Source organism: Lepidochelys olivacea (assembly GCF_965140295.1).
Source record: "Lepidochelys olivacea isolate rLepOli2 genome assembly, chromosome: 9".
In the NCBI taxonomy this organism is placed as follows: Eukaryota; Metazoa; Chordata; order Testudines; family Cheloniidae; genus Lepidochelys; species Lepidochelys olivacea.
The window spans coordinates 96,707,786-96,722,786 of record NC_140419.1 but is presented as its reverse complement, the minus strand read 5'-3'; the positions used below and the strand labels follow the sequence as shown (position 1 = coordinate 96,722,786).

At 40.8% G+C, this 15,001-nt stretch overlaps 1 protein-coding gene across 1 annotated transcript in view; it reads right to left on the bottom strand.

Moving 5' to 3' along the window:
• Positions 1-3,507: 3,507 nt before the first annotated feature.
• MCF2 (MCF.2 cell line derived transforming sequence) overlaps positions 3,508-15,001 on the bottom strand; it is a 97,903-nt gene continuing 86,409 nt past the window's right edge. The window contains exons 29-30 of the mRNA XM_084639259.1: positions 14,470-14,570; positions 3,508-5,659 (exon numbers count right to left, since the gene is read on the bottom strand). Coding sequence (XP_084495385.1) covers positions 5,559-5,659; positions 14,470-14,570 — 202 coding nt within the window. The 3' untranslated portion in view covers positions 3,508-5,558. The remainder of the gene's footprint in view (positions 5,660-14,469; positions 14,571-15,001) is intronic.

The following is a 15,001-nucleotide window of genomic DNA, read 5'->3' as shown; positions in this document are numbered from 1 at the left end:
TGGGCTACAGGACCCACCAACCCCCATGCTGTTTATACATCAACTGGCCACCCCTCTGACCTGCTTACCTCAGCTCCACGGTGTCCCTTCACAGCTCTCTTCTCCCTGGACAGCGGAAATATCCGTAGCTTTCCTGGGTCCTGTAGAAGGCCTCATGAGTCCATCCACGGTGTACCCTTCCCATAGGAAGCAGAGAGATATTTGCTTTAGGAACTGATGAATCTAAACTAAACAGAGCCTTCTGAGACCCCTGCAGAGGTATAGCAAATTTTTAATCTGATTCACTTGGTTAATTGCGTATTTGTTTATCTATGCAGTTGTATTTCCCAAATTCCAGGGAAGTGAAATAAATATAGTTAAGGGAAAGTTTAAATAAGATCATCACTAACTCCTGTCTCGTTTCCACTGAAAAACACTGATTTCTATAGAATTCCATAGGCCGTGCTGTCACTCCTGTGGGATGGTGATCAGCATATGCTGGTGACGTACAAGCTTTGTCACACAGCTCTACTTTGGGCATTGGCCAAAGCATGACAGCAAATGCTTGTACAAGCAATACTCCTTGATTTGCGTGACCATCCGCCATCCCGGCTTCCTTCCCTCACAAAGCCAGAATATTAGCAGGGGAGGGGACCTGTTAGACGTCAATAAGACGTCTTTATGTCCACTATCATTTGGAATCTTATGGCTCATGCACATTTCATAAGGTCTCTGCTGCAGGCTGTACAGTGAAGAGCCTTGGGAAGGCATCATGTGTTACTCCCCCAATATGGTAATCCCACAGCAATCCTGGCATTGCACGAATCAAAGGGCACATGCTAGCTGGATTTAATTGGGGATTGGTCCTGCTTTGAGCAGGGGGTTGGACTAGATGACCTCCTGAGGTCCCTTCCAACCCTGATATTCTATGATTCTATGATTCTCCCCTCCTCCTTCAGCAGTGTTCAAACGGGAGCTCGATTGTCACCTTCTTGTCACTGACAGTAGCATGACACAATTATGCTGAAGTGGATGAAACAAATGAATACTTCATAGGGGGGTAACCATAGCTCCATGCTATGGCAGAAAGTAAAATATTGCCTCCAGCCATTCTTTAAATGCAGCTGCTGTATTTATCTAAATTGAGCTAATTTTAGCCTCATTTCTGAAAAGCACCAGTCACTACAATTTTTACCTGCTGTATCTATGAAATGCCACAAACATGAGTGGTGTTATATGTTAGGGGGCTTATTCCTTCACCCACTTACTTCCCTGGTCCTTCTCGCATGAACAGAGAGCAACAATACCCAAAGTCCAAAGGTGCAAACAATTCGATGTTTATTGGGGTGAACTTCCAGCAAACATGATTCCAGTTTTCTTCCTTAGTATCCTCCTTCCCAGCTCTGACACCACAGAGCCTTACACCTGTGTCCCTGTTCCCCATTCCTGCCCTTAGCAAAACATGATTCCAATTTCCTTACCCCCATTCCCTGTTCCCATTTCCCCTTTTAGCAAAACATGATTCCAATTTCCTTACCCCATTCCCTGTTCCCATTTCCCCCTTTAGCAAAACATGATTCCAATTTCCCCACCCCCATTCCCTGTTCCCATCTCCCCCACCCACACACCCACCCCCTCACTTTCTGATTGACTGCAGACTATATAGTAAAACTTGAGTTCTGCTTAGCTATACCTTAACCAATCATTTTCCTGAAATTTAACTAACCAATCCTAACATGATTATGTAACCATTTATATCCCACCACAATTAATTATACAGCAGACAGGAACGATCACAGAACCAGACAGAGATTATACAGACAAACAATAGCAAAATGGGAACTATAATGACAAAACAATACAGAAATGAGGATTTCACGTCCCAACTATTGATAAGTGAGTTCTTGCCAGACAGGATGCTATCAAACTAAGTTTCCTTTTATATTTTCTAGGCACTTCCCTTTCTCTGGAGGTGACAGGCATTATCAGGACAGGATTGTATCCTAACAGCCCAATAGCACCTTTCAATGGGACTAGTTTGGAATGTGAGGATGTGACCGGTCGCTTCCCAGCTTACGGCTGCCTCTGCTGCTTAGCCAAAGGCCTTAGCCTGAGAACAAGGCCTCAGACTGTCACAGTAAGAGAAGGCCCTTACACCAGACGACAGTGATTTTGATTTTCTTTTATACCTCTATCACTAGCCAAGTGATAAGAATACATCAAAATTCTTAAAGTACAGGCCTTTGCAGACAGGCCTGAATATCTATATCCTAACATTATATGCAAATGAATTACTAATAGGCACTAGGCTTGGGCCAGATATGGGTCCCGATTCAGGGAAGCACTAACCACGTGCTTAACTTTAAGCATGTACTTAATTCCACTGAAGTCAATAGGAATCAAGTATATTCTCCAGTGTTTTCCTGAATTAGGGGTATCCATAAGGCAGGCAAGGGCTACCCAAGCTTCCCCAAATAGCTCTTCAAAAATACTTCCACTCTGAACTGCAATACCTTTACTATTCCAGTCCTGGGACCCTCTTGGCTAAGTTTCAGATGTGCCAAATTGTATGGTTTCAGAGTAGCAGCCGTGTTAGTCTGTATTCGCAAAAAGAAAAGGAGGACTTGTGGCACCTTAGAGACTAACCAATTTATTAGAGCATAAGCTTTCGTGAGCTACAGCTCACTTCCTCAGATGCATATCGTGGAAACTGCAGCAGGCTTTATATATACACAGAGAATATGAAACAATACCTATTCCCACCCCACTGTCCTGCTGGTAATAGCTTATCTAAAGTGATTTCCAGCACAAATCCAGGTTTTCTCACCCTCCACCCCCCCACACAAATTCACTCTCCTGCTGGTGATAGCTGGCTATCACCAGCAGGAGAGTGAATTTGTGTGGGGGGGTGGAGGGTGAGAAAACCTGGATTTGTGCTGGAAATCACTTTAGATAAGCTATTACCAGCAGGACAGTGGGGTGGGAATAGGTATTGTTTCATATTCTCTGTGTATATATAAAGCCTGCTGCAGTTTCCACGATATGCATCTGAGGAAGTGAGCTGTAGCTCACGAAAGCTTATGCTCTAATAAATTGGTTAGTCTCTAAGGTGCCACAAGTCCTCCTTTTCTTTTTCCAAATTGTATGGTAGTTTTGTGATTTCAAGATTAAGGACAAAGGATTTATTCTTAGTTTTTCAGGCTATAGCACTAGTCACTGAAACCTCTCTGTCCCTCTTATAACCAGTTTATCCGCCACTAAACAAATCAGTTCATTTATAATATCGATATGTATTATTTTATGTCAAAATATGTATAAGGGTTTTATGGCTGTTATGAACAAAGGAAATACAGTCAAAATGAAAACTATTTTTGTAAAGTAAAAGTACAGCACTCAGACAGAATTAAGTGTTCTCATATGAATTTATTTAACAATGTTTACATTTTTTTAAATATAGATTTAACACATTTTTAAAAGTACATATACAATATAGTTCATTTAAATTTACAGACAGAGAAAACCCTCTGCTGTATAGTACCATATACATGAACACCCTCATTAATCCATATACTTAAGGTAACATAACATTTATTGTGCAAAGGTCCAAATGTGAAAAATCTAAGACTGTACAGTCAGATTTGCAGAACTAATCAATCTCTTCAATTAGTCAAAGCTTAGATTCAAGACTATAGAAGACAGAGAAAATTAAAACCATTTTAATATGCAAAGTATGCTATGATTCCAACACTGCTATTTATACTGGTACCTCCAAAATGTGTACTTTTTAACCATAAGAATTGTTACTACTATAAGTAGCCCCGACAGTAATTGAACAGAATCTTATTTTTACTCTTAACAAGTGCATTGTGATCCTATTTAAAATAGATAAAAATGTATTTGGATGATTTAAAATCTGTTCATTAAGAATGCCCGTAATTGGACAAGATTGGGATCTCTAATATTTGCAGCGATCCTTAATTCAAATGCAGCTGATCTACTGTACAAGTTTCATATTTTTGAGGATGGATGAGTAATATTATGTTAGAGAAGTGCCAAACAGCATTAGTTTGGTGTACAACCCTGCTACAAAATGTACCATGCAATTCGAATGACAGTCATACAGTAGCTCAGCAATTCCTCTGTACAAAAATGGTCACTGGAAAATAAAAATGAGGTTTAATATAACTTTACACCATAACTCAGAATTCATGGCTCACAAATCAAATTCACATCAAAAGGATCCCTCATTAATCCAGAGTATAAAACATTTCAATCCAATGAGACAGTGTGTAAATTCAATATTGCATGCATATCACTAACCCTGTTTTCAATGCAATCAGAATTATCTTTATACAGCCCTGTTTAAAAGTCAAACCACCTGTACATATGTATTACAAAAAGAAAAACTAGACAAACAAAATAAATTATGAAACATTTTAATTTTTTTTTCCCAAAAATTCACAAGGTAAGTTATCAGTAAAGATGCTGACAAGTACAGTCTTATAAGAAGAACATCTGTAGTGCAAATGTGGACATTTAACTTATAGTTATGGCACACGTTCCAAAAGGACAATACATTACATGTAAACTTCAACACTTGCTAGATACTGGTGTTACCCCTGGAACACTTTGGAACTTGAAGTGATTCTTGACAACCCTGAGTTGTCAGTCAGTGGGCCTGATCCCCAGCCCATTGAAATCAACAGGAGTCTTTCTATTGACTACAATGGGCTTTGAATCAGCTATTCAGTGCAAAAGGAAGTTCTTTAGCATTATTGCATCATCATCATATGACCCAGCCAGAAGATGATCTTATTGTACATTACATTCACATAGCTGCAATATATCTAAACCCATTCCATAAAATGAATAACTAGAAAATGTGGCTTTTTTATATTTTTGGTTTACTAAAACTGAACTCTTTCATTTGCAATCAAGCGCAACAAATAAATAGGTAAAGCTTTCAACCTGTCGAATCAATTTCAGGCATCTAAATGAAGGGTCAGGACACTGTCGATTTACTTCTCTGATGAACTTAATGGATGTCATGGAAAAACAGCAGGCAAAAATAAAATACAGTGCTTTCCATAGGGGAAAAAGAATGAAATAGCCAATAATGTCTTCCTTTATGACTGTGACAAACTGTTTATGACTGTGACAAACTGCAGTCCCGGTCCGTGCAGATGAAGCTGTGAAATTCTGTGACTGTGATGAATAGTACAGAGTAACTCCAGCTATTGTGCGGTTTCTTTGTAACACCTAGTGCAAAATCTCCAAAGGAGCATCAAAAATAGGGGGCTACTAGTTCACCTGTAACTCAGGGGGAACTAAACTTGCTTGTGTTACACAGGGCAGCATCTATAAAGTAATGAAGAATGAGAACATTAGAGCATCTTATTCGAAGAATACACTGGTTCTTATAATAATGTAACAATGCCTCAAAACTGTGGTCTTCACTAACAGCAAACTCCCACTAGCTTGAGTGGGAGTCTTGTCCAAGCAAAGACCCCAGAATTTGACTTAATTCAGTAATCTGCCCGTTGACTACCACAACCAGTTGGATAGTATCATCTCTGCATTTATTTTGCTGTGACGCTCGAATGTTCTTTACGTAGTAACAAAAGATCTACTGCATGAAGCGGATGAGAATATCCACTTGTAAAAAAGTGAAGTCTGCTTTCTGTTTCAAAGGCAAAAAATCAGCATGGGGTTTAATGGACCCTGCATAAACAATTCTGCTTGAATAAATGACAAAGCTTGTGACTGAAGTCATTAAAGTGCGTACAAGTGCAAACTGCTTCATTATATTTGCAAAACTGTAAGTGAGATTTTAAATTGAATTATTTACAGTATACTTGTTAATGTTAGCAAACATGCCCACGTAAGCTTGCGAAAGCTCAACGTTAAACCAAAGTACAGTATTATCTCAAAGCAAGTGATCTGCTGTCATTAATATTCCCCCAGACTGCCACACATGGGTCTAACCCAAGTCCATTGAAGTCAACAAAAAGACTCCCACTGACTCCAATACGCACTGGACCAAGCCAAGAATACATACTGATAGGTCATGATGGTCCATTATGTGTTACGGATTTCAGTAGAACAAGAGGGCAAATTAATGTCCAGAGCTTCACTGTCATATGAGAAAACACTTTGTTGGATGCATCATGCACCTGGGGGAACTGAAGGGGTTAATTAGGTACTTAGGGCAATATCACTAATCAAAATCATGAACACACTTGGTGTTAATAATATGCTATTTAAGCAAATGTAAAAGCAACTACAGCCCTGGATCCTGGAAAGAGCTCTTAGGAACAGACGTGGGGTGCACCCACGCAGAGCTCATTGCAGCGTGAGATCTAACAGTGGAAAGAAGTCTCTTGACTTGTTACTCTTTAGTTTTTTTATGGTCTAGTTTTTAGATAGAACTCTGCCCAGATTCTCATTTTGCTGGCACAGTTTTATGCCCACAAAAAATTGCACCATTAACGAATCACTGGTATACCTGGTAGAACTTAAAACATCTCATTGCCTGATCTCTGGGCACAAACAGGAGGTAATGAAACTAGATGTCTAAGGCTTTGTCCACATGGGAAATTTTTACCAGTTATAACAGAATAGTTACACTGGTACAGGACACTTTTGTTCCAAATCCACGGTTTGAGACCACCAATGAAATGTCAAGCTCCTAAGGTACAAAAGTTTGATTAATGGCTCCAAGGATGAAGACCTACTCTCTGCCCTTTGCTTTTGTTAACGACTAAATATGTTCACCACATTACGGAGTGTGTGATTTCCACCATAAAATACTCAATGCTTGGGCACCCAAGAAATTTCTCTCTTCATCTGTTATATCACATCCCCATGTAATTTGTTATTTCCCTTTTTAGTCAATGATTATGCATTGATAATCAAACATCTATAAGTGCAATCTTATTGAGCATACAAATCTGTTTTTAAATAGTCCATTTTACATTATTTTTGAGCTATCAAAAAATGTTTCCTATGTATTGGAGGGGGAGGAAGCACGCTTCGAAAGCGCGCAGGGTTGACCTAATTCTGCTTCCACTGCATTCAATGGAAGTGTTACCGCCGACTTCAATGGAAGCTGAGTTAGGCCTACACAGAAGACTATTGACAGTCTCTCATCCTCTGTCTATTTTCTCCTTTGAATATATACAAAAACATCATGGGTGCAGCCGTGCTTCCTTACTCATGGAGGGCCTGGTTCTGATCTCACCAACATCAGTGTCATTCAAGAGAGACCCCAGTAGAGCTACACTGGTGTGAGAACAGTGTATGTTCAAAGGAAAATCAGGTCTGCAGCCTCTAGGGAGACAACTGGATATATTTATTTTCACACACAGGCCTCAAACTAGCAAGGAGGTCCTCACAGATAGCACCCCTATAGCAACACAGCCCCTGTTCACTTCAGTGGTGCTCCATACAGGCAGCAGGGTCTCCACCTTTTCGGAACTATTTCGGGATCAGGGGTGGGATTTTTCAGAAGCATCTAGAGGAGTTAGGAGTCCAGCTCCCATTGACTTTCACTCACTTGGCACTTCTCAAAATCCTACCTCTGAGTCTTGCATTGCATCTGACAATGTAGGTGTCCCTAAGCAACAGAAGAGCATGTGATTTTGATATGAAAGACTTCTGTTACATACACCGGCAGTTAGAATCAGATCTAACTCTATCCTGTTTCCTGCTATTTAAAGGGACCTAACTTTAAAATAATATTAATATTTTAAAAAACTATTATTACATATAATAAAAATAGAGAATTTTCTTTATTTCCCCCTTTTTCTTATTTGGAAAGCCGGGAGATGACATGCCAGGAGATGGATGCAAGATTCACAGAACTTACATGATCTTTGGCATATTAGCTACAAGTGAGATTTTCAGAGAATATGTTATCTGATGGTCCATTGTGGAATAGTAGTTTGGATTATCAACTGACCTTCTAGCACACATAGAAATAGTCTTCAGATCCTTAGTGAGGAAAGTTTTTATGTGACCACGTAATATCTGATAGCTAGAACAAGGCACCTTAATGCAAAAGCACCTGCTTAAGTCTAAGGGGAAGCTCATGCTTGAATGCTGGTATTTTATGGACATGTCTATCTAGAAACCCCTTTCACCATGACAGCTGCACATTAACACCTGTAGTACAGAGTGCTTTGCTGCCCTTTAATGCATGCAGAAATCCACAGACAACTGGCAAATCCCCCCATGGATTTCCACAATGGTAGAATGTATCCCTCAGGAATTAAAGTGACTTCCCAAAAGCAAGCAAGGGCTTGCTTCAGAAATTATGGAGAGTTACAGAGCTGTACCAAACTCTAGTTCACGAGAGGGAAGGATTAGTCTTCCGAATAGCCCCCCAGGCTAGTAACTGATTTTCCCAAATCTTCTATTTTATATCTAGGTAAGGCTTGTGAAGTACTTAATAAAGCTTTCTCCATCTTTGTCTGGGATATAGAAAGACTGGGCTTGAAATATCTGCTTTACCTTGCACTACAGACAGGTTACAGGTCTGGCATTTACTATTGTTATGTAAAGGAATGAAAAGAACCTGGTGACCACTGGATTAGTCTGGCTATCGGAAGCTCCCTCTTGAGTATAGTCTCTCTCTATTTGCTGGGTCTGGCATATTTAAAGTGGATGCCATAACCAGTACCAGCCCACAGCATACTGGGTTATTCGCCAAATACAGTATTGGTTGGTCTGTACTTGGGAAGAAATGTCCCATAACTTCATTAGCCTATAAAGTGTTTTGAAGAAAAAAAAAAAAAAAACCCTTTCTTCCAGTGGGCACTGTGCATTTGTTGGGATCCTTGTGGTCATGATACCTTCAAGATACAGATTCCTTAATGGAGGACAGCACCATCTGCCCAGGAGTTGGAAAACTAGGAAAAGGCAGGAGCTCAAGGGAAACAGGTGGGACCTACACAACAAAGAACGCATATATAGAGGGCTGTCTCTTAGGAGAAACATCTCCCCACTCCCTAAGCGAGTGATACAAATGTAAGTTCTCTTGTTTTGCTTATTTTGCAGTGGGATCCATGTTTACAACAACCAGCCTGAGGCCCTTTATGAAAGAGCCTCACTTTGCATTGGTCCTCTAAATAAATAACCAGGCCCAGACAGAACTTGGAAAGGTTCTGGCCCAATTTTTTCCTTTTAGATGGCGTTTTAGTTTGCTTGTCTTTTAATCTCTTACTGAATCTGGAGCGAGGCTGCCAGGGTGAATCTTGATGTTGAAGTCTGGGAGGAGCTTTGGGATAGCACTAAGAAGATCCCTACCAATAATTCCAAGATGGAATTTTAAGGTATAAAACCTCTTTTCTCATTCAGTTTTAAATGTTCCTGAGCATGATTTTGCACTGAAATTGTAACTTCTCAGACTCTCCCATGGTTTGAGCATGAAACTCTGGGCTACTTTACACTACACAGTTAAGTCAGCTTAACTCCTCTGCTCATGGCTGTGAAACATTTCAAGCCCTGTGTGAGGTAATGAAACCACCTCAGCCCTGATGTAGTGTAGCCAGACAGCCAGCACCCCCCCCCCCCCGCCCTCAGACCAGCATTGCTGGAAACACAGGAGGAAGCCGGAACAGGGCACTTAACATATATTCCAGCACAGCCTTTGAAGCTGTGAAAAGCACAGGTGTGCTGCTACAATGTGCCTCTGGGAACAGATACAAGGATTAAGCTCACAGCAGGCAGAGGCCCTGTGACAGACATGGCTCTTAGCCCCTACTAAATAGCGTGATGCACACACACCAACATCCTAGGTGGGAAAATATTTACCCTGATAAAAGAAATGTCCAGTAGTCGACACTTATTGTTTCTCTCCCTTGCAAGTGTAAACTACTCTTGCGAAAGCTGGCGTCACCCCGACAGACCAGCCTCAATTTGGCATAAGAAAGGAGAAAGAGAATAAAGGAGTACAGAGGTATAAGTAGGGGACCTACAGCACCATGATTTTTGAGTGCTTTTCACTATCTATCTGCTGGTCAGATAAGTGACAGCCTCCCAAGGCTTCTGCAGCTAAGAGGGTCCCTAAGCCTTGTCCCTTATTCGTCTTTCCGCGGAATTGAGTGACCGATCCTGGCTTGGCACCGCTGGAATCAAGAGATGCAAGGAGGGTAAGAAGCACCCACACCTGATCTCCTATCTTTAGTGTACACATATTTTGAAATAGAGCTCTATACTTTGTTTTCTTTCTTTGGGATTGTGGCTTCAGTTTTGTAACTTGCTTGTGTGTGTAACATCTCTACATTTAAATAAGTAGGCACTAGCAATTTTGTAACCACATGATTAGAATCTAGCTTAATAAATTTTGGTAACCATTTGTGCATAAGCCTGACTTGTTTTCTCTGGTTTACTGTAAAGCAGCCAACACAATTAAAGAACCTCAGCCGTTTTGGCTCTAAAGCCTGGCCATTAGGTGAGAGTACTAAGAGCCTAGCGTTGAGTTGTGCCGCCTCCACGGGGCAAACTCTTGGGGCACCTGTCAGTCAATCCTGGCTGCCCGCTGCGAAGGAGCTCTGAGCTCTAGCAGTTAAAGTCACGGGTGTGGAGAGGCTCTTAGTGCTGCCATTGGGGCACCTGTCAGTCAGTATTGACTGCCCGCTGAGAAGGAGCTCTGAGCTCTAGCAGTTAAAGTCACGGGTGGTTAGGACCTTGGGGCATCCGTCAGCCTAGCCCGGGCTGCCCGCCGCGAAGGGACAGTGCGTCCTAGCGGTTAAAGTCACGGATGGTATAAACGAGCATAGCTGGCACCTCACCAAACATCCTTGGCCATCGGCTAACATGTAGACACCACTAGACCAAAGCAAGAATCTTTCCATCGCCCTAGCTACCACGCTTTTGCAGACCCCTAAAAAATTTCAAATGGAGGTGTGGACCCCTTTGGAAATCTTAGGCGTAGTCTGCGGACCGCGGGGGTCTGCAGGTCACTGGCTGAAAAGCACTGTATTACAGCAATGGAAGAACCTTTCCTGTCGCTATAGCAAGTGTCTACACTGCAGTGCAACAGCAGGGCAGCTGCAACGATGCCACGGTCGCGTTTTTAGGGTCGACGTCCCCTCTGTGCTTTCATTTGTATTTTGCTTACAGATTCTGAGTCAATTGCAATTTGAACCCAAGCAAAATGCTGCATTTCACAAAGCTCGGAAAAAGGACACCGCAAGGTTTTACGTTTATTGTACCTCAATGACTCCAGCTCAAATTTACTCTGCTTATAAAGGAAAAGATGTTTCTACAGAGAGCCCTGGAAGTTCAATTTGGGTTCTAAGAGGCAAGCTGTGCTGTTTCCTATCATTATACCAGATTCTGCAGCCAAATTCTGCTCTCAGTTACTCCAAGGTAACCTCATCGCCTTCATAATCTGCTGTCATTGCAGACGTTTAACCCAGAGCAGTAATTGGCCTTGCAAAACTGAAGCTATTGTATACTGCCTGGAAAATGCAACAAACCAGATATAATCCAGCTCGCTTTCCTACAATAGCATTGGCTCCTCAGCACGAGCAAGAATAAAGGAAGTAGAGAAATATTGATATTTCTTTCTCAGGGCAGCAGATATGGCCAAATGCACGCAAGGAACAGAGCTGTTGAGAATGAAGATACCTTTGTCATATCACATTTCAGAGAACAACTGCTTAGCAAGTATAAAGATACGACATCACTGAAAATCACTGTCTAGAAACCAGTTCACTCCAATGAAGATTTTTATATTATGGCCAAATTTTTTCAAACTTTACTGCCTAAAGTAGGCACCTAACTCCATATTTAGGCACCTCTGTGGTCTGATTTTCAGAGCTATTGAGCCCTGAAACTTCCCCTGAAATGAACAGAAAATGCATAAATGGCATATATGACCTTAGCTCTGCCCACTTTTTGCTATGCTTTATGAGGCACTCTTAAAATGGCCTGAGGACAGACTATTTCTCCAACACCACCACATATTTTTTTCTCTACAACTCTTAGAAACCTTTGGCCAGCTTAGGAGACTGCAGCTGTCCCATAAGCCAAATAGTTTAGCTGCCCCAGGACAGTTGGCAGGTACAGTTTTGCATGGTGCGTGCCCACTGCAACCGTCATCTAATTTGCGAAGTGCATTGAGGAATTTTGCAAGCTAACAAAAATCGTTGAACTTCTAGAATAAATTATGATTTGGGGAAATTCATGGGTTTTGCTGAAAACAAACCCAAAGTATCCAGTGACTTGTTGTCCCACATCAAACATCTGCCTTCTGTGTGCCAACTCTTATTCCTTTAGTAATCTTCCCTGTCACAGAACTTTTCATTGTGCTAATGCTTTGGGCACACACAAGTTCATTTGCCTAACAACAGGAAGCCAGATACTTGAGCTTAAACATGCAGGAAAATATCCTACAAAAATGGCTAAAGTGCAAGTAAGATCAGAATCAGATCTAGAATCTCTAAATTGACAGGAAATACAGAAGTATATGGAAGAGAAAAAATTAACTTTTAGGGAGAACAAATAAATTGTCCGAATTGTCATCAGACAACCCCTGAGAACTCATGAGCAAAGCTTCTTGGTGGCCACAAGAAACTCAGATTTCAACACTATCTTTCTGTGTTGTTTCCCTTAATTTTTACTCAGACCCCTTTGTCTGCACAACAAAATTAAGTTGACCTATGTTAGGCTGACATACAGCTACTGCAGCAATTACTGTGGTTTTTCATGTCCACACCACGCTCCATCTGCTGGTGGTGTGCATCCTCACCAGGAGCACTTGCACTGACTTAAGTGGGGCAGTCTGCCCCATGCGGGGCTCAGACCTGAAGCCCAGCCAGCCTGGGCCAGATAGCCAACAGGCGATGTAAGTAACAAGCGTCTATGTTGACATTGTCACCCTAACTACGTCAACCTAAGTGCTACGCCTCTCATGGAGGTGTAATTATTAAGTCAGCGTAGTGGGCAACTTACATCGGTGAGAGCTGCAGTGCAGACGCTTACAGAATTAGGGTGACGTGAGCTGCCTTACATCAACTCTGTAGTGTAGATCAGGCCTCAGTCTTTAAGTGACTTTCAATCTGAGCTGAGAACAGCAGTTCTCTATGATTTTTAGAGACTATTAGCACAACCCCTATAAAAATAGCCATTGTGCAAAGCCCTGGACCACAGCCATCCTGCTCCAGGCAGCATCTGTGGCTCGTGGAGCCCAGAGAATCTTTTTGATGCACAATACAGTCCCAGAGAAACTGAGTTACGTTAACCAAGAGTTCTGATAAAATCAGGATGCACTGGTTGAGGGTTTGTAAACATTTGTTATACATTATGATGAAATCTGATTAATACAAACTAGGTCATTGTTCAACCAGCCCTAGCTAACCCAGATGTGAAAATCAGAACACCTGAAATCTAAGTAATGTAGCAAATTAACACAAGGGAAAAAGTACCATAATATTTAGCACTGATGTTGGGGTGGGTGGGAGATTGGAAAATGTCAACATTTCTTGACTATATCCAATTGAAAAAGGTTGAAATTATGACAAAACTCATCAACATTTTTAATTTCAATAAAAAGGGTCAACCTTTTCAATGAAATTTTCTGCTAATATTTTTACAGCTGTTCGAAAGCTTTTACATTTTCTATGAAAAACAGTTAAAAAAAAAAAAACCCTGGATAAATTTGTGTGAAAATTTTCCCTTTTTTTTTTTTTAAAAGCAAATCTGCTTATAACCCTCAGTAACATATGGCCAACACTGCAGCATGGTAAGACGACGTTAAACCTGGGTGGTAAGCTAAAATGTGAGGAATGCCAAGTGGTTGTAAAAGTGTTTTCTTGTATAATCTGTCTCCCCTCTAGGTCTGGATTTATACCAAGAACGATCATGGGGGAAAATACATTTTAGAATCTTGGAGTCTTTCACAGAAACCCAGTCTATTGTCAATAAACTTTAACCAGTAAGCCAGCAGTCAGCTGTGAATAAAACACTGAGACCTATCAAAGCTGTATATGGGCTGGTCCAAAGTCCAATGAAGTAAATGGAAAGACTCCCTTCAAAGGATTTTGTATCAGGCATAAATATCTTTTTAAAGAGTGACACGATTTTGCCTCGGTGATATTATATTCACACAGGGGACCAAACTTGCAGCAATGTGTGGACAAAACAGCCATAGAAATCCCTTAATGGCTGTACTCCATCCCTTCGCCCATCATACAGTACCAAGTGCTCTTGCAACATCTACATTTTTAAATATTTGGCATTATTTTGCCAGTGCCTTAGTCTTCAAAATCACAACAAATTCTTAAAATGTCAACAAAACAGAGCAGCAGCTTCACGTACTACTTTTGCAAGCTTTTCGGAGTAATTGCTTTCATATTATTCATTTCTTTTTTCTCTTGAGTTTTACATAGCCAAATTTGAGACACAAAATATAATGCAAGCCAAGGTTTATAAAAATCTGATTCCAGTTCTGAAACTATTTCCTATATGTTTATTGTATGATACCTGCGACTTTGGCATTCCGAAACCTACAGTCGCCGATTACTATCTGCAAACTGTTGACAGGAATCCAGCCCTCTTTCCTTCTGTTCAGGTTTTTCACCAACCTTTGAATGATAAATGTATTAGTGGAAAACATGGGCAGCTTTAGACCCATTACACACAATGTTCATCATTAATTTTGAAAAGTTACAGAACACAGACAATACATTCAAATCAGTGGCCTTGGTTCAGCAAAGCAAGTCAATGGGACTTAAGCACGTGCTTAAAGTACTTTGCTGAATTAGGATTTGGGTGTCTAAAGTAAAGCACCCACCATCAGTATTTAGGCACCATTGAACTCAATGGGCCTAATCAAACATTTATAGGATTGAGGCAAAAAGCATTAGGCACCTGTGTTTGAAAATTTGGATCTTAATATTTCCGTGTCTGTCAAATCCTTTATTTAATAATGTGTCAAAATATGACATCTTGATCAGCTGATCTGTGTTTAGATGGTCTCATTCATGTTTGGAAATTCACTACACAATAAATTAAA